Source organism: Vipera berus, assembly GCF_964194415.1.
Source record: "Vipera berus genome assembly, chromosome: 2".
Taxonomy (NCBI): Eukaryota; Metazoa; Chordata; class Lepidosauria; order Squamata; family Viperidae; genus Vipera; species Vipera berus.
Genome location: NC_138203.1, coordinates 175,181,518 through 175,206,811, shown reverse-complemented (window position 1 = coordinate 175,206,811; position 25,294 = coordinate 175,181,518). Strand labels below are relative to the sequence as shown.

The following is a 25,294-nucleotide window of genomic DNA, read 5'->3' as shown; positions in this document are numbered from 1 at the left end:
TTTTACTTCCTTAACAAATTCAATTTTCAATTTTTTTGTTCATATCTCTTGTTCATATGTGAACTACCCAAATTTTTAAGTACAGTACTGTATTTCAACAACTACAAACCATGCCATATGCCAAAAGGGCCTTATTGCATTTGCATACTCCTTTTCCTTTTACTAATGTACATTCGTTCGTGTGTGTGTGTGTCTGTGTGTGTGTGTGTGCTTGTCAAAGGATTAGAGAAATAAAACATGATAAACTAAAACATCACATTAATGTGTTTAGGTGAAGATAGAAAATTTTAAAACTGCCCAGAATCACTTTATAGAGTGAGATGGGCAGCATATAAATATAATAATAATAAAAAATAAAGTTAAAAAACAACAAAAAAAATCGCTGGATCAATGCTGGCAGAAAGTGGGTATTACTATCTCTCTTAACAGCCTCAACAAATTACTGGAGAAGAAATTGTAGGAGATCAAGTATTTGAAGCCAAAAGTACATCATTTCGAGATTTTTATTTCTGTAGTAATTGATAAAAAGGTTCTAGCCAGGAATTTGTGCTACGTGCTTTAGAATTCTGTGTTATGCCAACATTTAAATGTACCTATTTTTTCTTCATAAATATAAGAATTATGTGCAGTTTTCACTCCCGTGTCAAGCTTATTTATGAAGCTATACAAACATATTTCTGTAAAAGCTTCCAGTGATAATAATTGGATAATCTTTCCAGTGCAGCGTTTTCTGCCAGAAACCTCATTATTTTTAGCAGACCAGCTTCCACCCCCTTGAGGTTCACCAGACCAAGAATCAAACTCTGTTAGATTACTTGAACTATTGAGATATGCTACCGTAACAGTATCCTGCAGGCTCAAAACCTCTAGTCAGGTGTCTTTATGCCACACAGCTAGGAGGATACAGTAATTATTTTCTTCTTTAAAAAAAATATTTTGACTCTCTGAATTGACAATAAGATAAGCATAAGGTATGACAGACCTACACTCCCAACCCTATGATTAGGAGGAAAGGTACAACAGAGTAAGGTGCCCTTTGGGAGTTAGTTGGTGGCAGCAGGAATTACCAAGCAGAAGGGCTTCTGGAACAGGAAGTGGGAGACGTTCCACAGGCTTTCACACTACAAATGTAACTGCGCTTCCTGGACACCTAAAAGTTTTTCTTGAAAAAAATTATCATTTACTAATCCATTTGTCTCCTTCCCTCCTTCCTTCTTTCCTTCCATGCATTCCATCCATAAGGAAATGTATATGTTTGGTCTAGTCTCTGTCTATGACATAATGTAAGCTGTATAAACGTAGTGGTTCAATAACAGCTAGTAAGAACTTCAAGAATGACCGATTTTAAGCTGAGTTTTTCTTTTTGTATATCTTACATTTTTTTATCACTGGTTCTGAAATATCACTGCTTAAGGTCCTTTCCCATTCTAGTGGTAGTATATATAAAGCCAGTGTAAAGCTACTTAAAGCATGTATGAGACTAACAAAAAGCTAGCATCATTATAATTGTATTTTTCCCCCTCTTCTTAAATTCAAAGTTATGTGATGGAATTGCTATCAGGGATTTCACTAGTAACCAATCTAAATCAAGCAGAGTACACTTGCTGAAATAGCATTTATGCATTTTGAAATTCTGGAATTCACTGCCTCAAGATGTAGACTTTTAAACTGCTTTAAAAGAGATTAAACAAATTTATAGAGAATGAGGTATCAATAACTATTAGTCATGGTGAATAAACGGTATCTCCAGAATCAGCAATAGCATGGTTCTCAATACCAGTTACAAGAGAACAACAATGGAAAAAGGCTGTTGCTAGCTGGCTTTACATATACGCGTGCAGGATTTGCATAAATACCCGGTTGGCCAATATAAGAAACACAATACTAGCATAAATAGATCTTTAATCTCATTCAGAGGGCTTCTCTTGCATTTTAAATTCAACAAAACAGCAAATATTAATGGAAAACAGAACATAGACAGATTTAAGTGGAGATTGTAATATTTGTAATAGATGAAAAGTAAAGAGACTAGTATTGCACTCATGGAAAAAAGAAAGAGAAAGCTACTCTTTAAAATCTTTATGACTCATGACATTATATCTGGGAGCACACTAACTACCTTCATTCAATTTGGTAGCCTATTCTGGACTGTGAAAATGGTGTGACCAAGTTTAAAGGAGGAACCTGCCCCACTTTACATCAGGGAGGACTGTGTGGAGAGTTTCCTCCTTTAAATTCCTGGGAGTCTACCTCTGTGAAGATCTGACCTGGAAAGTTAACACAACCCAGGTGGCTAGAAAGGCCCAACAGAGGCTTCACTTTCTCAGGGTCTTGTGGAAGAACAGGGTAGAACAATGGCTAATGACCCTCTTTTACCGGTCTACTATAGAGAGTGTCCTCTCCTATGGTATTGTGGTTTGGTATGCTGGTCTGACAGCCACGGATAGGAAGGCATTACAGAGGGTAGTGAGCACAGCACAAGACATTGTGGGCTGTCCCCTGACACCACTGGATGACATCGCCAGGGCTCATTGCCTTGGAAGAGTGAGGAAAATTCTCAGGGATGACTCACACCCTGGACGGTATCTCTTTACTCTCCTACCATCGGGTAGGAAGATATAGGAGTATAGCCAGCCGTACCAACAAGCTGAAAAACAGCTTTTATCCATGGGCTGTTAGGCTTTTGAATGGGATATAATCTCTGTGAACTTATGCAGAATTGACTTGGGAGGCCGGTGTGTGGTGTAGTTGGTTCACATGGTGTGGTAGGATGGAGGGTTTGTTGTCACTGTGTGTTGGGGGGAGGGAGCACGGGGAGAGGCTCAGCTAATCTCAATGTACACATGTTGTACTTTGACAATAAAGGTTTATTATTATTAAGATGTTTGGCGGCTACTAGCAGATCTAAAATACAATTTGCAAAATGACTCTGTTCTCTCATGGGGAAAAAAGAAATATCCAACTTTGTTCTTCAACAAAGTGAGATATATATTGTAAGTAAATAGGAAACTATGCATAGGTGCAGCATGTCAGATTCAATAGTCATCTATGTGTTGTGTCTATATATTGCGCATCTGATTTTAAAAGGAAAAGTAGTACTGTACTGCAAAGTAGTTGTTTTGATAGTCTTCTTCACTTCTTTTCCTATCACAGGTACAGTATTTCGCAGCATATTAAAACTATATGGGATTGCAACTTTGTGGGGTTCCCAATTTAGAACACAGGCCTGACTATTTTACTTTGTGAAAACTGAATATAGCCTGAAATACACCATTCTGCATTGGCAGCAGAATTTTACTAAACCCAATACATACATTTACATTAACTCAACTAGTCAGCCAAGTTCACTATTACTGGATTTTATGAAAGATTACTTCAGTTTATCTCACTAATCATGTAATGGTCTTGTACTCCAGATTTTCCCAGTATAATGCTTTTTCTTTATGATATACAGCTTTTGCCAGAGTCACTTATTAACACAGCAAACAGAAATCAAGCAGAGGCTAATGTAATTATTTGCTCCTCTGGGAAAGCATTCCTTATTTCTGAAATAGAAATTCTCATTCCAGAAATCAGTAAGTGCGGTCACAAAAATTTGATTGCTGATATCTTCTGACAAATGGTTATAGTGTTATTTTGTTAAAATTCCAAGAAAATGTTTCTCAGATGGGAATCTTCATGGCAGTGTACCTTTATTATATTCCATAAAACTGGTTTAACTTGTTTAGTAGTGCTGTTCTATTAAATGCAAAGGAGCTACTTGTTATAAAATGATGAAAAGACTAATCTTTTATATATTACTCAAATGTATAAATGTACATTTATATCTTGGAAAAGTTAATTCTGGAGTCACATTATTTTGAAGAGCACATTATTATTATTAAAGGATTCAATATCAGTCACCTTATGAACCAATAAATGTAATTTGTCAAAACTATAATGAGGACCCAGATTGTTGGGGGCAATTAAGCTGACTTTGTAATAATGCCGCTTGGGGGTGTATGAAAGCCCTAATAAGCAGGCATATACATAGAATGAAGGCTACTGCTAAGCTTGTAAGCCGCCCTGAGTCTTCGGAGAAGGGCGGGATATAAATGGAATTAAAATAAATAAATAAATAAATAATACAAATTTAAATGATCTGTATAAATATGGAACAACTAATAAGTCTATGTTACATATAATTCATATTTAAAATAGTTATTGCTCTCAGAAAAAGGAGAAACATTTACACTTCTCCAAGCATGTAATATTATACAGGATGGCAAACCTACAAGGACATTTTTAAACAGACACACACACACACATATGTATGTGTGTGTGTGTATGTATGTGTATATATATGTGTGTGTGTGTGTTTGTGTGTGTGTGTATATATACTGCTCAAAAAAATAAAGGGAACACTTAAACAACACAATGTACTGTATTTAATAGTAGGATGTCTTATCTTGTGTTCCCTTTATTTTTTTGAGCAGTATACATACATACATACATACATACATACATACATACATACATACATACTTCTTTCTTTCCTGTTGGAGAATAATAGCAGCAAATGTGGCAGTCTTTGGAACCAGACAGTTCAGAATCCCAAACTGAGCAAGCTAGTAAGTCTCATCCAAGGCCAGCCCAACAATGTTGAAAATTTTTAAGAGACTCTAACCTGCTACTTTTGTAATTCTACCAGACATTTCTTTTCTCTTTTTCCTGGATACATGCGACGTGTATTTGAAGGCAACTACTTTTAAAGGAGACATGTTCTATATTTTGCAACCAAGTAATGTGTTGCTGCCCAAAAAAGCACACTTCCATACAGGATGATTTCTTAGTAGTAGTAACAAGCTAGCAAATAAAATATAAGAAGCAGCAAGCTAGTAGATCAGATGGAGAAGAGAGAAAAAAAAAGAGCTGTTTGGTCTTATGCATTTGGGCAGCAAGCAGAATTCAGTGTGTACAATGTACATTCATATAATCTATATTCTGTGCTGTGTAACACTAGTTAAAAGGAAGAATGTTCTCCTGCTGAAGCAAGTGCTGGAACCAAACTGTGCCAGCATGTTGCAGACTGAGATCATAAGTTTAATTTCCCAACTATCTAAAACATCTTGGTAATTTCATGAATCAATGTTATGTGTTTCAGTGTGTGCTGATAGTGTTGATTACATGTTTTTTTTTCTTGTCTAGGGTGACAAAATGTCTTGACTGGATAGCTGTCTACTTTTTAAACAGCTCATAGAATAAGGTCTGTGCATATCCTTGTAACACTTTTCCACACACTTCACAGGATAGGTATGCAACACTGATGGGCTCCTAAGATGAACCTGCTCGATTCCAGACAAAGAAATCTTCTCTATTGTGTTCATGTAGAGTAGGGATCATTTTTTAAAAAAAAAATTAAATACAACTATGCATTCTTACACAAAAGGGATTACACATTTCAGAAGCATGTTTATTTAATCCTCGTGAGTTCATTCTCAAAAATGCAACAATCTATTTGACGCTAATTATCTTACCTATACCACTGACGATGACGAAGCTGTAAAAGAATGGATTTTACATTAAGAATTTTCATTTTTTCCAGTGTTCTTAAAACTGTGGTTCATGTGTTGATTTGGAGAAGAGGGTAAAACAATTGTATTCCTATATGAATTTAATAATAACTCTTTCTTTCCACCTAAGAATCTTTTCTCTTTCTCTAGTCTAGGCCAAGGCAAAAAAACAACAGATAAATTATGATTTCAATGATAATATAATAAATGTAGCCTAGCTTCCAATTAAGTCCTGGCTTCCAATGCTTTAGATATTGCTTTTATTATTTAAATAAACAGAAGGGTTCTTTTTTCTATTTAAAAGATACAACTGCAAAAATAACTTTTCAGTAGATATAATATATACTAACCTCTACATGAATCTGCTTAAGTCCTTCCAAAGTTTTTTCATCCAAATAAAATGAAATAGGTCTGCAAGGTTTAAAAGCATTTAAAATCAATATAGTATTATTTGACATTAGTTATATTTGATTCTTAATTAAATGTAAACATTGTGAAAATTCCGTGGCTGTTACTATTATCAATATCCTTTTCACCCATAAAACATGATATTTTTTTCTCCAATATTTTTAATTTTAATTGCTATGACAAAAGCAATTTTTGGTAGGTTCTGTTCATTTATTCTAACATTATTGCTTGATAGTTTCATGTTTGATATCTTTCTATCACTTGCTTTTAATAATATATAAGACAAGTGCTTACATTGGGGGGGGGTGCGGGCAGGCAGGCAAAATCCCCAAAAAGCATTTTAAGAGAACAGGGGAAAAAACATTACATGGGTAGAATTTGAAAATCTGAACATAAAATCTTTGCAATGGCAAATGTGACTAAATACGCAAAAACATAAAGCCAAGGATTTTTTGTTTGTTATATGTTTGGGGGAATCGATCTTCATTTCCAGTGACTGGAGCGCTGTAGTCCCTGAAGTTTTCTTGGCAAGCTTTTGGGAAGTGATTTTCTTTTACTTTCTCCCTAAGGCTGACGGGGAGTAAATGGCCCATGGTTACCCAGCTGGCTTCATTCCTAAAGTGGGACTTGAACTTGTAGTCTCCTTGAATGTAGCCTGGTGTCCTTAATCACTGTTCAAAACTAGTTATCTAGTAATTTTACACCCTGTATAATGCAAATAACCCATCACATTTCTCAATGGAATATAGAGGGGGAGCCCATCTTCATTAAATACAAAATAAAGAGTGGGAGAGCAACAGATTAAACTAAATGAAGTATGATTTCAAGCAAATTGGTGTGCCTTTCAAAAAATCTCTTTCTATTCTGAAATAAGAATTTCTTCCACCTACCCACATAATTCCTTTCAAGGCAATAAAGTATCTACCTATCTTTACATGGATAAAAAATAATAATGTGTGTTATTCTACAGCAATCCATAATTCTAATCCTTTAAGTTTAAAATAATACAAAAAAACTCCAGGAAAAAATATTTCACAAATTATTAAATTCTAGTTTTCTAGTGACTACTATAAAGTAGAGAAAGATGCAGATAACACTTTGCAGCCTATATCCAACAACTTATTGAAATATCTATGTCGTGGTCCCTTTATAATGACCGATAAGAAGAAATCTCCATAGCTTTTTACCATGAGTAGAAGTCAGAAGTAAAGCAAAAGAATTGAACTATGCTGGCACATACTCACAGTCAAAGTACACTAATTAATCATACTTTTTTGTTCTCTGATGAATGTAGACTCTTATATAGGAGATCACATTTAGTAACAGGATATGAGAAACAAATAATTCAAAATAACTTTTAAAAAATCAAGTGCACTCTAGAGGTGTTATATTGTACCTAATGGAGGAAAAAATAATAAGATAATTTAAACAGTTACATGACAATTTTAGTGACCCCTTTTCTGATCTACAGAGGCAAACTACAAAAAGCTAAGGGATGATACCAACTGTAAAATAAATTCCTGATAATAGTAAGTAATAAAAAATAACAATAACCCTAATTAAACAACCATTATGAGCTATGGTTGAGCTGTAGCTTTAAAAATTCTTTATTCAGGAACAAGGAAAATATGAATTATTATATGATACCTTGAAAACTGTACTCTATGAAATTATCACTTGTTAAGATTTGTACATAGTGAAATGGTGAAAAAGGTTAAGGATAAAAGGACATCTAAATCAATAATATTGTTCTTGTTACCTCTTATTTTCTTCTGCTAAAAGACTCAAAGCATGGGTGATCTCAGCACATGCTAGAATTGCTCCATGACGGGTATGGAGATCTGTACCAACTGCTAAAGGCAGCAACTTTGGTACAACTGTAAGACACATAATACGAAAAGTGGTAAGTTAAATTACACAACAATCTCTTCTATACAGAGATTTTTTAGAGAGAACATACCGGTATTTTCTTATGGTAGTTTAGAAAATAGAAGACTAATGGGGGTTTTCAAAAGGGCAAATAAGCCTCAGAGACTACAAAAAATAAGAATGTACCTTCCAAAGGTGCTTTTTTCAAAAAGCAACAGGACTTTCCTTGAAGACATTTTGCTTCTCATCCAAGAAGCTTATTCAGTCCACCATTTGGTCAGAACTGTACCTGAACTGAATGGTCCCAAAAAACATCCGGGACAACCATGACCTGGATGACTGAGAATCTCCATAGACATAAGAATGTAAGATAAGCCTTCTAGATTAGGAAAGGGTCTCTTTGAGCATTTAGGAAACTTGCAACAATGAACAAGATGGCAAGAGCTGTCTCCCACCAATACAGCAACATCAAGACTAGTATAGTTTGTTTGCCTGAATTTGTCAGTCTGCTTTTAAACCGTCTAAGTTGGTAACCATCGTCATATTTGGTGGCATCATATTCCACAATATTTCTTGTTATTGCATTAAGCTGCAGTGGATGACTCCAAATTCCAACAGAGTAAATGGAAAAGGGGTAATTCAAACTTTTCTATCCATCTTTATTTTAAGCTAAAAAAAAATCCCAAGTACCATAGTCTTTGCTTCAGTCCTTGTACTCATTTTGATTATTATTATCTGCACCATTTCCTATACTACATTATCCTCTTTTAAGCTCAGTGACCAGAACTGTTCACAGTGTTCCAGCTGTGGCCCCATCACAAATTTATAAAATGTGCTACAATATTAGCAGCTTTTAAAATAATCTTTCTAATAATTCCTCACCTGGGACTAATTCCTTTTATAGCAGCCTCTATGTGGGCTGTCGTTTTTAATAAGAAATCTACCGTAATTGCTAATTGCAAACTTAGGGCAAAAGTAACATGTATCCATGTCCGCTCTGCACTTGCTGCATGAAACTTATATTTATATTTACTGCTAAGCTTGTAAGCCGCCCTGAGTCTTCGGAGAAGGGCGGGATAAAAATGGAAATAAAAATAAAAAAAATAAAAATAAAATATGCAAGGTACAAAAACCTGTTAAAAATAAGTCATCACATTCTTTGTTGCTGACTTCTATTCATAATTGTCAATTAATTTAAAATGCATAGGAAGGTGTTACAGAAAATAATAAGCATAATAGAAATGACCAGAAAGTCTGTCACATGTTAAGCAAAAGAAGCATTGAACAATTCTCAGCACTTACATAGTATAACAATATCTCTAATACTGGTTGGAATAAACCATAGAAATTTTATTTTTAAAACTATGGCTTTATACATACATACATACATACATACATACATACATACATACATACATATATATATATATATATATATATATATATATATATATATATATATATATATATGTTTTCTGAGGTATATATATATATGTCAAATGTTAACTATTTAGATTACCTTGCTAGGCCCCAAACATGGGACAAATCTTTATTTCCTGTTTTCAGCCTATCTTGAAGGCCATCGAACAGGCAGTAGTCACACCGGACAGCTCATATATTTGTGTAAATTACTAACAAAGAATTAAGGGAGACCAAAAATGTATATATATATATATGTATATATATGTGTGTGTGTGTGTGTGTGTGTGTGTATATATATATATATATATATATATATATATATATATATATATATATATATATATATATATATATATATATATATATATATATATATATATATATTACCAATAATAAGCTTTTGAGATTTGGAATTACTCTATGAACCAGACAGGTTGCAATCTTATATCCACCTAACTGGACCAAGGCCTGTTGAATGCAATGCAATTAATTTATGCATAGATACACATATAAATATATACTGCTGAGTAAATATTTTGATCAAGGTGGTTATATAGTTTGTAAGTGTGCAATCTAAGATTAAGTGATTTCTTCTTGCACTCATTCTAGGCACTTTTGAATGCAAGAGTGTTTGTACTCACCTTCCCTGGTCATATATTCAGAAGCCAATGGAGTCAGATTATGCAGAGCTTTGGATGAAAGCTCCCGAATAACACTGAAAAATTAGGAAGAAAGATGAGAACCAGTATATATGTTATTTATTCTGCATATTTCTATGTCAATCACTCATGCACAAGTACTTAAAAATAGAAATGTGGAAACACATTTGTGGAAACAGTGTTAGTTAGAAAAAACTCACTAAATACAACTACTATTAGACTTCCAAAGTCTCTTCTCTTATCAATGAATCTGAAGTTGTTCAAGTAGAGATCAACACACTTTTTTCACAGAAGCCATACTCTGTAATATTGCCACTCACGTTCTTTTCTGGAATAGCCACTTCCAGAAACCTAAAAACCTCAGAATGTTCAGTTCCACTGTGTTCCAGGAAAAAAAGCAGAATGAACCAGGAGTTCATTTTTAGAGAGGTGAACAGATTTGAAATGCTGACTTCATATGTATTTTCATAATACTGTTGACGTTGATTTATCAGAGAGTAAGCTAGTATTCACTTTGTACTGTCCTTTCTATTTCTTCCTCCTCTAGTTGTCTGACTGGAAATTAAAAGACTGCCTGAGGCCCAAAACCCTAAATGGGTGACTCTTTGTCGAGCCTAAGAAGGAGGCACTGGCAAACAATTTCCAAAAATCTTTGCCAAGAAGACTGCAGACATTACTTCAAGCTACCACCAGGAATCAATAAGGATGTGAAGGAACAAAAATAAAAACAAAATAATAGTGAGAATATCAGCTAAGGATTCACCATTATTAATTCAATTATTATTAATTCAATTCAATTAATTCAATCTCAAAAAGGAAAATATTGGCATTAATTCATTTCATTATCAAACTTGATTTGAATGACGTCATAACCTTCAGAAATGGGTGAACTAGTGTTAGCAATTTGTAGAAATGTGGATTTCCAGATCAAAAAAGAAAAAAAATACATTACTAACACATTTTAGAAAAGAATTGTTTTTTATGATCAAATTATTACAAATTAGCACAATTAAACATACCTATCCCACTGGTTGATCTTCATGTTAATCAGATGATCAATCATTGGCTGTGTATACTCAGGAAACCGAGCAACATATATACTAAGGAAATTGAATAAATACATAAAAATCACAGAAAGATTGCTCAAAATTTGTTCCATGTAATATTGGGGCAATATCCTTAACCACAGCAAAGAAAATGTTTTTCTAACAGATCTGTTAAAGATTTCTATATCATTAATTTTAAAAGAAATCATTTTTTTCTATATTTTTCCACTAGAATATAAAAAGGCAATACGGTGCTACATTTGCTTCATACGCTGAACTCGGGAAACTCACAAGCATGGATGTGGAGGGTAATAACCAATTATCATACTTTCAATATTTAAGAAGGACTTGTGATTCATAAGATAATATACTGCTATCATGGTAAGATATAAATTCATCTCTATAATTAAATGAATTATATTTACCAGGTCAAATAGTCGGATTAGACGTCCATATTTTTCACAAGAGTGTCCTCTATAAGCAATTTTGTTGAATTCTACCATAGATTATAACAATCTTTTCAAAATAATAGAAAACAGAACATTTTGTAATCAAGTATTGCAGATTACAAATTCATATTTTCTTAAAATCTAGAAATGTATTTGAACTGCAATTTAATTAGCTAAATGCCATGCAATAGCAGGTCTAAAAATAAAATTGGATAAATTTTCCGCTATTGACAAAATCCCAGAAGCAGTTTCAGGAACTTACAGGGTTTTAAGTTGTAGGATGTTAAGGTATGCAACATTAGTTTAGGTTATATTAAATACTTAGAAGCAATTATTATGAACATTCAAATACAGTTTAAAATGCATAATTGTGAAGATATAAATTATTCCAATTTATTTTTCTTATTGTTATTCATTAGAATTACAGCAGTTAAACCAAACTTGCTTCTAAAATCCTTAAAACAGATGCTTTGGACAATCAAAATGCAAAGATCCCACATTTCTCTATTCCCTTCAAAGGACTGAAATGAGAAGGGCTGGGTGAAAAGACAAGACATTCCTCAATTTAAAAAAAAACCCAGCACCGAGTTAGATCCTTTCATTTATCTGCATCATTTAAAAAGCAATTCTAAAATAACTGGTCATTCCTACAGAAAGCCAAACCTATAAGTCAATATTCCCTAAGAATCATGAGGGTTGCTATCAAATGGTTACTATCAAATCTTTGATCAACTCCTTTTGCAGAGAATGGAACTTTTGTATTTCAGGTCATAAAAGACCCATAATTACCATCATTCTTAACCAGCTGTTTAGGAAAAACTGGAAAGAACTGTCTCCACCCTACTGGCATTGTCTTGTTATTCTTGAGCCATGGAAAGAAGAGTTGAGAAACTGGCTGTGTGTAGGAAGAAGGTGTAGGAAAGAAGGGTGGAGTATCATGGAGATGTGTTAATTCTTAGATTAAAGGATCAGAAATATTGTAACTTAGGACCTATGTAGTAACAGAAATAAGAAAGCACACTTCAACCTTTTAATATATGAAGACACTTTTTTTTCCTAAAGCAGGAATTCATATTCTGCCCCACAAAGCCAGGAGGTCAGACTAAATTTATGAAGAATGTGTCACTTAGCCAGAACAGAGATTTTCTTTCCCAAAGGCCTACTTTCTTGGGCATGGGCCCTCCCACCAAACAGATGCTTGTAAATCTTCAACCAGTACCTTTCATATTCCCATTACCATATTTTTCCATGTACAAGGTGCTATTTTTTCCTGCAAACACCCTGTTCAAAAATCAGGTGCGTCTTGTACAAGTGCAGCATCTTATACACGAAAAAATAATGGTAGCCTCCGCAGCCCAGGGCATACCTGTGTGGGTTCTTTACATGCTGCTGCCATGCTGCCTGGTGCAGATGTCAAGCCCCTGTGGGCTTGCCACTAACAGGAGGGGGGAGGGGGCAAGATTATCGGATGGCGGCGTCCAGAGGCAGCGGATGGGACCAGCAGCATGAATGGCAGTGACAGCCCTTTCCCTCCCTATTACCTGTATGCTGGACGGGGACCCTGTGGAACTCAGCTGCGAGGCCGTCCTGCTCGATAATAGTGGTTGGCTGAACTTCCGGATTTGCCGGCTCAGCTGTTCGGTACTCCGCCGAACAGTTGATAGGCACAGAGAAATGGCGGGAAGTTTAAAACCTGCCTTCACTTTCCTTGCCTTGCTGTCATGCCGCTGCTCACGCTGGTTTGTTTACCAGGGTCAGAAGGCTGCTGCTGTGAACTGACTATGCATGCTCATTGCGCCGGATGCTGGTTAGGTGGTTGGGGGGTGGGGCCAACCGGGAGGCATCTACTTAGAGCGCTGCATCCCCTTAGAAATTCAGACAGATATTCCAAGGGTTTCCGCATGACACCTGAACATGTGGGTACATGTGCACAAAAAAAGCTTCTATTAGTAATACTGCCAAAACAAAGTGTTTTGTTGAGCAATGAGTTTTAAAGGACATTTTGGTGTCTAAGACCCAATGGATCCTGAGCCTTTGGCTATGACAAACTTCTGTGCTAACAAAGATAACTCACTACCTTATCATCTCACTACCACGAAATCCTGCCTCTTAGTCTTTGTTCTAAATCAAATTCAGTGGGCTCTGAAATTTCTTGTAATTAGATTGTTCTAAGAAAAATAAAATGCCAGCATGTTCATTCAGCAAAGAATATTGTAGAACCATGCTGATCGTCTCTCAGTTATATGAATATAATTACAGACAGAAGTATGAAAATAAATTTTAAAGAAAAACAGTGTCAAGTTTCTTCTTTGCTTTAAATTTATAGTATTCTTACCTTATATTGAGAAAACAATTAGCTCTGTTACCAACAGCAAAATAATCAGCTGTAGTCACAATGTCAATTCCATGTGGAAAAGTTCCCTGTGAAAGTTAGGACACAAAAATAGAAATCACACATAATTCCAAATGTTTACTTTGAAAAGTTGCTAGCACATTATTAGAATAACTTTCCTCTGGGGGAAAAAATATATATATTCTGCTTTATAAATTCAACCACAAAATGAAACTGTTGATGGTAGTTATTGCAACTTAATTTCCAAAAAATACTGGTTGATAAAAGACAAGTATTAAAAGTGGTAAGACAAAATTCTGAAGCATATTCAGTATTCTTCAACTGCTTGGACACGAATAAAAGAGCAACCAAAATAGCAGTTGTAAAATAGGAGAATGAACATAGGTGTAGGTATAGTCTAGCTCAGTTTTCAGTAATTCTTCTTAAAGTCACAATAAATTAGAAAGGCTACAGATGCATTTCAATGAATATGTAAAAGCTAAACTTAAGCAGAATATAGGGTGACTCTGTGTCAAACTCCCCCCTATCCCCGCTTCTCCTACATTTTTCTGAGCTCATTTTGAGCAAAAAAATAAATTGATATTCATATTTGTGTTTACCTGAACTATAATACAGCCTACTACACTTCCAGACCAGATAAAGTGAGTAGTTGCATTCAGTGAAAACAACTTTCCTTAAAATCTCATAACAAGACCAGGGAAAGGACGGGGTAAAAGCAGCAGTAAAATGTATGGATGCAGAGAGAAAGGACTGGCTAGACACCCTTATTGATTATACTTAGAATATAGGAATACATGAGAACAATTGTGAACTTTTTATAAATCTCTGCAGTCCATGAAGAGCACTGTCTAAAAAGACATTGCTGATACTTAGATGGTCTTCCAAAGTAGATATTCTGTATGATCAGTGTATTTATTACAATGCTTACAAACTGTTCCAATTAAAGTAATCTGAGTCGCATATAATTCTTCACCTCTATAAATTCATATTAAAAGCAAAATTATACAGACCAATATAAATATTAACCGTAAGACACATGAATATAGAAAAAAATGTATAGAATATAGAAAAAATGTACATAAAAGCCAGAACTATTCAGGAAGGTAAATCAGTACATCCTTCATGAAGAAAAATATACTTTTAGGTACACATTTTAAGAACACCATGGCCAAGGAATAAAAGAATAAAATTACAATTTTTTAGTATGAAACAAACATGGAAAGAAAATACGTTCTATCAAACAAACTATTCTGCCAAACGAACTATCCAGGTGTTAACTTGGTAAACAAAGAATGCCAATATCAGCACTAAGAGAAAATGTTTTCCCAAACCAAGAACCACTGAGATGGCATACTTAATTTTATATGCTTCTCCTTCTTACAAATTATACATTGCCTCTAGAATACAGGTAGTCCTCGACTTATTTTGAGCCCAAAATTTCTGTTGTTGAGGGAGTTTTGCCCATTTTACGACCTTTCTTGTCACAGTTGTTAAGTGAATCACTGCAGCTGTTAAGTTAGTCACATGGTTGTTAAGTGAATCTGGCTTCCCCATTGACTGCTTGTCAGAAGGGGATCACATGAGCCTGGGAATCTGAAACCACCATAAATATGAACCAATCATCAAGCATCTGAAGTTTGATCACATCATCATAGGGTTGCTGCAAAGGTTGTAACTGTGAAAAATGGTCAAAAGTCACTTTTTTCAGTGCTGTTGTAACTTTGAACAGTCAGTAAACAAACTGTTGTAAGTCGAGGACTACCTGTGATTGGAACCACATTCCTTACGTTAACTCTGATATCTCATTAATCTCCACATGACCAAAAGTTGCTTTCAGTTTTATTGATAAATACATTTGCTATAAATAACTGTGTTGATAGAATTTGTATTATTATATAATAGTTATTACATATATGGTGCATGCGATAATTGCAGTATCATTTTTAAATGGTCCAAGTATAAAACGTATTTATGACGACTGTGTCTCAAATAAATCCTTCAGAGCAAAACAGACCTTTTGGGTTTTGAAACGTTGCAAAACAGCACCCACTCCCTTCGATTGTGAATTACTGCCGTGTCGTTTTTGACTCACAGTCAGTCAGCATACGTAAATATTTAGGATAGAAACTAATTTAGATTTTGCTGTATCTGGTAATGAAATGGAAAAAGACCAAACCAGCCAAAATTGTAGAACGAGGGATGTGCATAGCATTCCATGCACAGAGTATGAATCTGTATGGATCAGACTCTGCTGAGACCAAATCATAGACTGCATGTTTATGTACGGCGTTGGAGCATGCATTTTAGTTTTTGAGGAAAAGGAAGACAGGTACGTGGCAGTGGAGAGGTAGGGCTTGTGGAAGGGCTACTGCAGGCAGGAAAGCAGCAGCAGCAGGTAAAGAAAAGGCATGAAAGGCTGAATGGACCTGGGTGAACATAGCAAACATGCTACACTTGAATTCAAGACTAACAATGGCTAAGGGGAGATTAAAGAGGAAAGAACATATTAGGAAGTAGATGAGAAGAAGGGAGAGAGGAACAAGACATACCAGCCTTTCCATAATTTGCCCTCAGAACTCTCCAGATTTGTCTTGGTCAAGTATCAGATGAACCTAAATGATTTTGGTTTGGATTCTGACCTGTCCAATGTTCTGGTTGTTTTTCCGAGCCACAAGGTGTTAGTCTTGATACAGAACAAAGGATTTTTTGTTTCACACTGCACATAATTATAAATGAGATAGACCAGAGCTTTTTAACCAGTGGTACGGGTACCACCTATGGTACATTGGCACCTGGCAGGTGGTACGCGACCATCCTAGAAAAGTGGTAGCCGGGGAGGGGAATGAGCTGAACCGGTGGCAGCACCACACAAGCCTGAGTGAGAGACGGCTGGAGCTGCAGGGCTGTCAGGGCTCAGCGGAAGCGCCAGGATCAGCGCCAGGATCGAGCTGGAACTTGGCGCTGATCCTGGAGCTTCTGAGCCCAGAAGAAGCGCCGATGAGCTGGAATGTTGCAGCATCTCCAGGGCCTTGTGATTTACATTCAGATGCTTGGCAACTGATTCATATTTATGACGGTCACAGTGTCCCAGGGTCATGTGAAGTGACCAAAACCTGCTGCAACCACCCAGCAGAGGGGGGGGGAATAAAAACCAAACATCCCCCCCCACACACACACACATACCCCAGCCCCGCTGCCAATCCTCAACAGAAATGCTCACAACAATGAAAAACCTTGGACAGGAGGAAGAGCGCCGCCAGGCGGGGAAACAGGGGTCTTGCTCGGCTGTGGCTTAGGGGGCACTTTTTTCAGTGCTATTGTAACTTCAAACAGTCACTAAGTGAACTGTTTTAAGTCGAGGACTACCTGTACTTCATCACATTTTTGGGGGGTCATTAAGTTTTTTACACCTTGCTAGGCGACTGGTGTTACTCGGATGTTGCCATATCCTAAAAGTGGTACAATGGGTGAAAAGGTTGAAAAGCCCTGAGATAGACTATATAATCATAATATTTTATGCTCAAATCCAGCCACTCTTTATTTGTACTCCACCTTTACAAATAACTCAAGGTGGCAAACATACCCAAACACCCTCCTTCTCCCATTTTCCTCAGAACAACAACCTTGTGAGATGAGTTCGGCTGAGAAAGAATGACTGGCCCAAAGTTACCTATTCAGCCTTCATGCCTACGGTCGGACTTGAACTCACAGTCTCCTGCTTTCTAACCTGGTGCCTTAACCAAAAATGTCTTCCTTTTGCCTAAAGTTTTAAAAGCCAAAGTAAGGCTATCCCCCCTCGATATTTTAACAGATTTCTCCTTGATATTTTAATGGATGAATTAATTCCTTTTGTAAGACTCCTCGCAGAAGAAATAGAAACCATATGTTGCTCCTTTTAATTAAAAATGGAGGAAATCTATATCCAACCAAAACATACATCAACTGAAGCATGATCACTTATGTGCCGTAGAGTCATAAATATGGATGTTCATATAGATAAGGTATCCTGATAGTAATAATATTTTATCATTTGGGTATAAAATTATGACTTGCCCTTGGATTTTCCCACGATCATTACTGGACCTCCAATAAATTTCAAAATAAAATGTTCCTTCAATTATTGTATCAAGTTACCCAGATCTTTTCCAAGACATCTCATTTATCCTTAGGATATCAATTTGTAATCTTTTCATCTCCTTGGCAGAGTTCACAAGCTCTTCTATTTTGCATAAAATGTTAATGTTTTAGTGTGCAATCTTCACCACTGATCTGGAGATTCTTCAAAACCTTTTATGGTTTTTTTTCTCAGCGTCTCAAGTATCTGCACTAATATATATGTAAGAAATACTTCTGCTAAGGAAAGTCACTTCAATTTGGAAACATGAATAAAAATGCAAGTGTACAATGGGGGATACTTGTCTTGGTAATAAATAACTAAAGTTCAAAAGTTCTCAAGCAACAACTAGGCTTCATATGGCACCAAAAATAAGTAGCAGGTAAGCCTCTATGGAGGGGACAGTCCACAGAATGATCATTGTGTAAAAGCCTTATTAGAAGACCATGAAGAAGTGCCTTAGGTAATGATATCACAGTCCTGGAAGAAAATAAATAAATAATCACTCTTTTTAGGCAGAGGTTTGTGTCTGAGTTTGCTGCTTAGCTTCTGGATGGTTCCCAGGAGCCAAGCAGCAAGCTTGGAGGACAGAACTCTGCCTAAATCTACAACCCGAGCTACAAATATTCTTTACAGTCTCTAAATAATCATTCTTTCAGATATCCCATTGAGGGCTTTATAGACTGTGAACTGCACTTTGAACCGGATCTGGAAACAGACCAGCTGGTCTGCCAATGCAGATAGCAAACTACTGTTACGATATGACTATTCTATTATCCTGATTTGAATTACCTGAAATGTATACATTTTTCAAAGGACATGTCCATGTATTTAAATTATCTGAATGACAATTGTCCACAGTGTAGTTCCCTAGATGCTACTAACAGCATGTTTGGTAAGGAATCTTATTATACAGCTAGGTAAAAGCACCTTTAACAATTGACTACCCACTACCCACTAAAGTTGCATTTGATAATTTGAAATGGACTTTTCTGATTAAAATCCTGAAGGACAATGGATTTTGGATTTTTTAAATTCAATTTTTTTAAATTAACAAATAACATCTGTATACACTTCAAAAAAGGCACAAATTATAGCTAATGGTGAACTAATAAAACCTTGTAATATACAGAAAGGGACATGGCAAGGATGTCCACTGTTACTATTCATTCTAACCCTTGAAGTTTTAAATAGAGATGTAAGATACGACAAAAGAATTGCTGGAATGAAAGTTAAGTGCATTTGCAGATGGTTTGGTTTTAATTTTGAGAAATCCTATGGAAAGGAATAGAGAGATGTTGATGGTGTTGATGGAAAAGTTAAAAAAATGGTGTATTAGCTATTTTTATAATTGTCAAAAAGATGTTAAGAAAAATATGAAGATGGAAGATCAAATAGAAATTATTGCAAACACTGGTTTTTAGATTGAGAAAAAGTAAAATACCAAGATTAATATGATTTAATCAAAATAATTATGCTTAATTTGAGGAGGGGGCTGGACCAGATGGTCCCTTCCAACTCTGTTATTCTTTGAAATTATGTTAAGGTACGGTATGGAACAAAATTGTTAAGATGGAAAAGTAACCATTATCACCTGTTGGCGAGAATTTCAATGGTAAAAATGAAAGCAGAGTCAGTTTGGTCTAGTGGTCAAGGCATCAGGCTAGAAAAGCAGGGGACCTTAGTCTACTCCTGCCTTAACCATGAAAGCAAGTCTGCCAACCTTGGGGAACAAAAGTCACTCTCCTCAGGCCAAATTCATCTCACACAGTGTGTGTGCATATAAATATATTACTTAGAATTATATTTACTTCAAACAATACTTGTTTTTACAAATGATAGATTTTTAAGCAATGGCAAAGGGATACATCCAGATTTATGCAGAAAAGAGAAAAACCAAGAGTTAAATATAAAATTCCTCAGGATTCAAAAGACTTTTTCCTGCCAAAGCTGTTTTTTGAAGGGGAATCTAGGAAGGGCCAAGGATGTGAATGCAATTCTCAGTAAGGAGCAATCAGAAGGGTCGGGTCTCTTGCCATCTTTTCCCTTCAGTTGTTCTTTTTTCTTAAACATGCCTGGGTTTTAATTATACTTTTTGAAGCTTTATTATCTCTTGATTTACAATTAGCTGACTTCTGACCTATTTTATAATCTCTTGCAGGACTTTTACATTTTTTGTTCACTTATTTCCCTATTTACTATTAAATTCCAAGACATTTTCATTTTAGCTGTAAGATTTGAGGTGAAAATATATTTTCTGGCAGTGAAATGTCATCCAATTGTACTTACATTTTACACAGAATTATATTGCAAATTCTGCTCTTTCTAGCTCTTTAAAAAACGCGCTTGATATTTATTTAACTTTCAATGCTAAAATTCCCCTTACTTTAATCATTTTTTGATTCTAGAGAAAAATCTTTATCAACCTTGTTTGTAGATGCTGATTACAACTTATCTGCTTCTCTTGTCCTTGGAAAGAAAGAACGGTGTGTCTCTAAAAGATGAAATTTTCTGGGAAGCATTTGAAAAAGGAATCCTCTCCAACTTACTGGTTTTATTTGAAAATATAAACAAAAAAATTGATGGGTCAACAATGGTTGTGCAAACTCAACTTGATACCCCAAAGCAGGAAATAACAGTTGGACTTGATTTCCAATTTGATGAATTGGAATCTGATCTATTGCTTTTGAAAAATATAGATCTGCAGCAAAGATTGAAAGGAATATAAATACAAGCAATTCTGAGATAATGGAATTAATGAAGGATGGACTCTACTTTCTTGGCAAGAGAAATACTGTGTTTTTAAGGAGAGTTTTTCAACAATGGATGCTGCAGAGAAATTTACAAGAGAGACTTAAGAACTTTGGAAATGAGATGTAATTGTTCGGAAAGTTCCCAATTAAAAATCTAAGGAAAAGTTTCATTATTAGGAGCCAAACGAAGGTGGACCCTGGACAGATCAGAGATAATGACTGTGGTGATTTGTGGTAAATAAGAAACTATTGTAGACTTTCTTTGAGTAAATTACAATAGCAGACTGTTAACAGAGGGCCTGAAATTTTAAGTTTGCTGTTGTTTAACCTATTCACTATTTTTTATTTCATATATGTAATGTACGACAGGTCAATTGGGTTGCAAATAGATGTAGAAGCTTACAAATTTTGAACCTGTTTGGCAAGGGGGGAAGCTATTATTGTTGCAATAGATTTGTCAATGTTCCAGTAGGGTGAATAGTATGTTTTGTTTTGATCTGATTTTTGTCCTTTTTAATTAACATTTTTTAAAAATGATCTTGCTGGTTTTGTCTCTTTTTTCATTTGGGTTAATCTTTTGAATAATTTTTTTAAAAATTAAGAAAAATGATAAAATGAGGAAGAATTGTGGTTATATTACACAGATGGAAAGAGGCTATTGCCCGATAATCTAGACTTATGCGCTTTTCAAATCCATCCAGTTGGACACTTTCTATCCCAGAATGCTGAATCAGATGGACCTACGGTCTGATCCAGGAGGTCTTATGCTTTTATGCTCTTATGATTATTTTGTACTTTAGTTGGAAATAGGATAATCATATAAATTTATAACAGCTCTTAAGGATTTGGACACAGACTCTAATAAATTGAAATTACATCAACTATGTCAACACTGCAGGTTGAGAAGTTAAAAACACCACCCACTTGAAAAAAGATGAAGTCAGTATAGGGTGTTTACTCATACCATTACTTGATAATGAGACAGGTAATTTTGCCATTATAAAAACTGTTGGAATGACAACATACAGAACTGAACATCCTACACGTTTGCCACACTACTATTTGGGACACACCACAGCCTATAATCTACTCCCTCTTGGATTTACAACTCCCCTTTACTTTCTTTGAAAAAACTATCTAACTTTTTGTGGTTATTGAGGTTCAAGACATATGTCCTACATATGTGCTGAGTATCAACATTTGAGCAAGATAAGAGGGTAGGTACCAGGATGACAAGCTGGCATTCCAAGCAAAGGTTGGTAATTTATAAAAGGCAATCTGGCCAGGGAAAAAGTCCTTACGTTCAAACCATCAGACAGATCTCCAAACAACAGCCAAATAACTAGAACTAAATATTCAGAAAATTGTATTGATAAAAAAAGAACTAAGCTAAACTGCACTTTTAAGTAACTCTTTCTCTAGCACTATCATACTCACCAGATGAACCAGACTATTTTGCCATCTCAGTGAGAAATAGTCAATGGAGGGTGTGGTAACAGCCACCTCAGGGTGCAGAGACATCTAAAGGAGTGGCTTGGATTTCAGAACAGGTAGGAGTCAGGACTAACATTAAATACAAAAGTTGGCAAATCCCTAAGGCAGCAAAGATTGAATATACCAAGCATGAACATGTACTGGGTATCAAAAACAAAAAGAAAACTAAATGTGGCTACAAGCAACCCAGATTTCTAAACTCATCACCATGGAAACTTCAGTGAGGATGCAATTGAAGTCCCCGTCCTCCTTGGTTTTTTTAAAGGAAGATGGTAAAGTACAAAGATTCTAACATCAACTCTGTAACATAGAATGCTTTTTGAGTCATGTCAAATAAAAATGGTAGTTTCAATCCAGTGCTTCATTCTGAAGGTTACTAATCAGCTGAAGCTACCCAGAAAAATATATATTAAAGGACTATAGAAAATATCATGCACCCTCTTGGGAAGGGGTTATTTCACCTATGTTGTGTCTGTATCTTTTTTATTTTTTTTTCTTTTGGTGTATTTTCACACTGAATATTAATTATGAGAGTTTGTCTAAATTATGTTAAACTACAGGTTGAAGCATTTATAGTTTCAATTATAAACTGTTGCTTCAGGATAGCATAATCAGAGACTAAGCCCAAGTTGGGCAGGAAAGAGCTTAAACTTTTTTTTTTACTGCTGTAGATAAAACATAATAATTCTTTCAATATGTCATCTTCATTGCAAATAAAGGCTTTGTTAGCTCTTTTTTGCACTGATAAGAAAAAGGAAGGAATATAATTTTTTTGCAGTTTATAAGACTTGTGATTCTGATCCAGAGGCAGAGCCGACAATATTTAAAATGGAAGAAGTGTGATATTATATTACACGGAATATACATTGTATATTCTGTTTTGTTTAAATAATGTTTTAGCTTTATGGTGTGAAGGGAAACATATTTAATTATTTATTTATAATATTTGTAGACTGGCAAATTAAGACACTGTGCAGTGAACAACAAATAAGTATAAAACAGAAAACAGCAATTTAAAAGGAATCGATCTTCCCTTTGAGGGAAGAATTTGGGTGTATTTTTAATTAGAATAACTCTAGGCAATTCACTACATACGCTGAAAGAGTAAAACTATATTAAATGAATGATTCATCAAGGAACAGGTGCCCAAAATAAAGTGGCAGTGCATTTAAACCAGCATAATACATAATGTAATGGGGCACTCCAATAAAGGATTTATTCAACAAACTGCATTTTTAGGATTTATAATATAATCAGATGCTAATGGAACAAAACTAGACTCTTCTTTAATCTAATCATCTATAAAAATTCCATATGTAACTCTAGAAGATTAAAATCTATACATATGTTTTATATACAAATTCAATGAATGAACACTACTTTGTTTTTATTCCTTTCTGAAAATTTGTAAAAGATTCAATTGTGGATGCATTCTAAACCAAAAGGGTTTATTTTGTTTTCTTCCAGAATCCAGAGAGGTGCAAAATTCTAACTCAACAGACTAGATAAAGAATAGTTAAACAAGATCCCCTGGGATTTATTTTCAAACACATGATAAAGAATACAACAAATTTCTTCTATTTCTACTTTTTTTTGAAACAGTCCTAGCCTTATTATTGTTCCCTCTTCCCAATTATCCTACAAGGGTAGTCTTCTGCTTAACATTACACAAACTACATTACTATGAATATCGGTAAATCAATGGCAACTTGTCATCCAGCAATGTAATGGAGTATCTCAGTTAAATTCTACTTAATTATTTATGTTCTTCACTGATAAAAAGGGACATTTTCTTCAAGGAAGGATAACAATAATTTCTCTTAACTATAAGTTGAATGACTTCAGACTGGTTGCTCTGACAACTGTAGTATATTCACCCATGTTGTATGGCTGTAGTAGTATTATTATCCTTCTCATCCTCTCTACTACCCCCTCTTATCGGTATCATTATTATGATTATTATTATTTTGTTGCTTTGCATGTACACTTTGCATGTGTGTCTAATCACACTCAGCCAAATAAAGTATTCTATTCAAAGCAGAATCTATAGACCAGCAGAATGCTAAGGTAAGATATGAAGATTTCCTAAAGAACAGCGCTTTTAACATTCATATAGCATAAGAGTCCAATTCTATTAATTGGAGCTTCGAATCCGAGTCCTATGGAAGTTGAGTTGGAACTAAATGGATCAAATGCCCAAGTGGCTGCCATTATAGACATTTAGAACTCTCTAAGGAGGAGAAAGTCAGGAATTGCTTCAGTAATCATCAAAAGGCTCTTACATTTCCCTGCAGCCAAAAAGACCAACAAGATAAACTCAGAGAAGCAGAGATAATTTAGAAATTAATTAAGATTTTAACTCTGATATTCTAGAGGTTAAAAAGAAGGAAGAAAGAACTATGGATTTAGAGGGTTTCTACATTAAGGAAGCCTGTGGTTTGATGGTAAGATTTCTAAGTAAGGAATCAGCAAACTATATGATATCAAAATTTAGCAATGCAGAAATAAAGTGTAATGCAGAATGTCATCAATAAATTGCTTGGAAGCAGACTTAGGAACGTAGGAATCTAGGAACTATGAAATGGCAATAAAAATTAAAATTTATGATTTTACAGTTTGATCCAGACAAGTAACATTTAAAATTCCTGAATTATTGTCAACGCTGTTATCTGTTTAGGATTATTTTAAGCCTACAGTATTTTTGATAAACAGCTAAGTATATTATCAATATAGGTGTTATATATTTAAAAGAATCCTGAATAGACTTAGAATATCCATATTCACAAATCAATGGCTTAAAGGTTTCAAAGACTAAAAAGTATGTTTTGCATGATTTTAAAATTTAATTTAATTTAATAATTTAATTTAATAATTTAATTTGTATACCACCCTTCTCCCGAAGGACTCAGGGCGGTGAACAGGGTAATACATAATAAAAATTAATACAAAAATTAAAAAGTAATTAAACTACAATGCCCGTAATAAATTAATACATATTAAAAGTTAAAACCGATTATAAAACCCAGCCCCAACCCATCAGACCAGGCCAGCTTGTTCAAAAAGAAAGGTTTTGAGATCGCGCCGAAAGGAGCGAAGGTCGGGGGCCGTTCAGAGCTCAACCGGCAAGCGGTTCCAAAGGTCTGGCGCACCCACAGAGAACGCTCTCCCCCTGGGG

The 25,294-nt window shown here is 35.0% G+C and overlaps 1 protein-coding gene across 2 annotated transcripts in view; it reads right to left on the bottom strand.

Annotated features, from left to right (window-relative positions):
* TBCD (tubulin folding cofactor D) overlaps positions 1-25,294 on the bottom strand; it is a 176,856-nt gene that overhangs the window by 41,859 nt on the left and 109,703 nt on the right. The window contains exons 18-23 of one of the 2 annotated variants that reach the window (XM_081320970.1): positions 13,741-13,826; positions 10,930-11,010; positions 9,893-9,966; positions 7,720-7,837; positions 5,903-5,963; positions 5,517-5,539 (exon numbers count right to left, since the gene is read on the bottom strand). In XM_081320970.1, coding sequence (XP_081177096.1) covers positions 5,517-5,539; positions 5,903-5,963; positions 7,720-7,837; positions 9,893-9,966; positions 10,930-11,010; positions 13,741-13,826 — 443 coding nt within the window. The remainder of the gene's footprint in view (positions 1-5,516; positions 5,540-5,902; positions 5,964-7,719; positions 7,838-9,892; positions 9,967-10,929; positions 11,011-13,740; positions 13,827-25,294) is intronic. The other variant, XM_081320971.1, reaches the window with a different exon arrangement.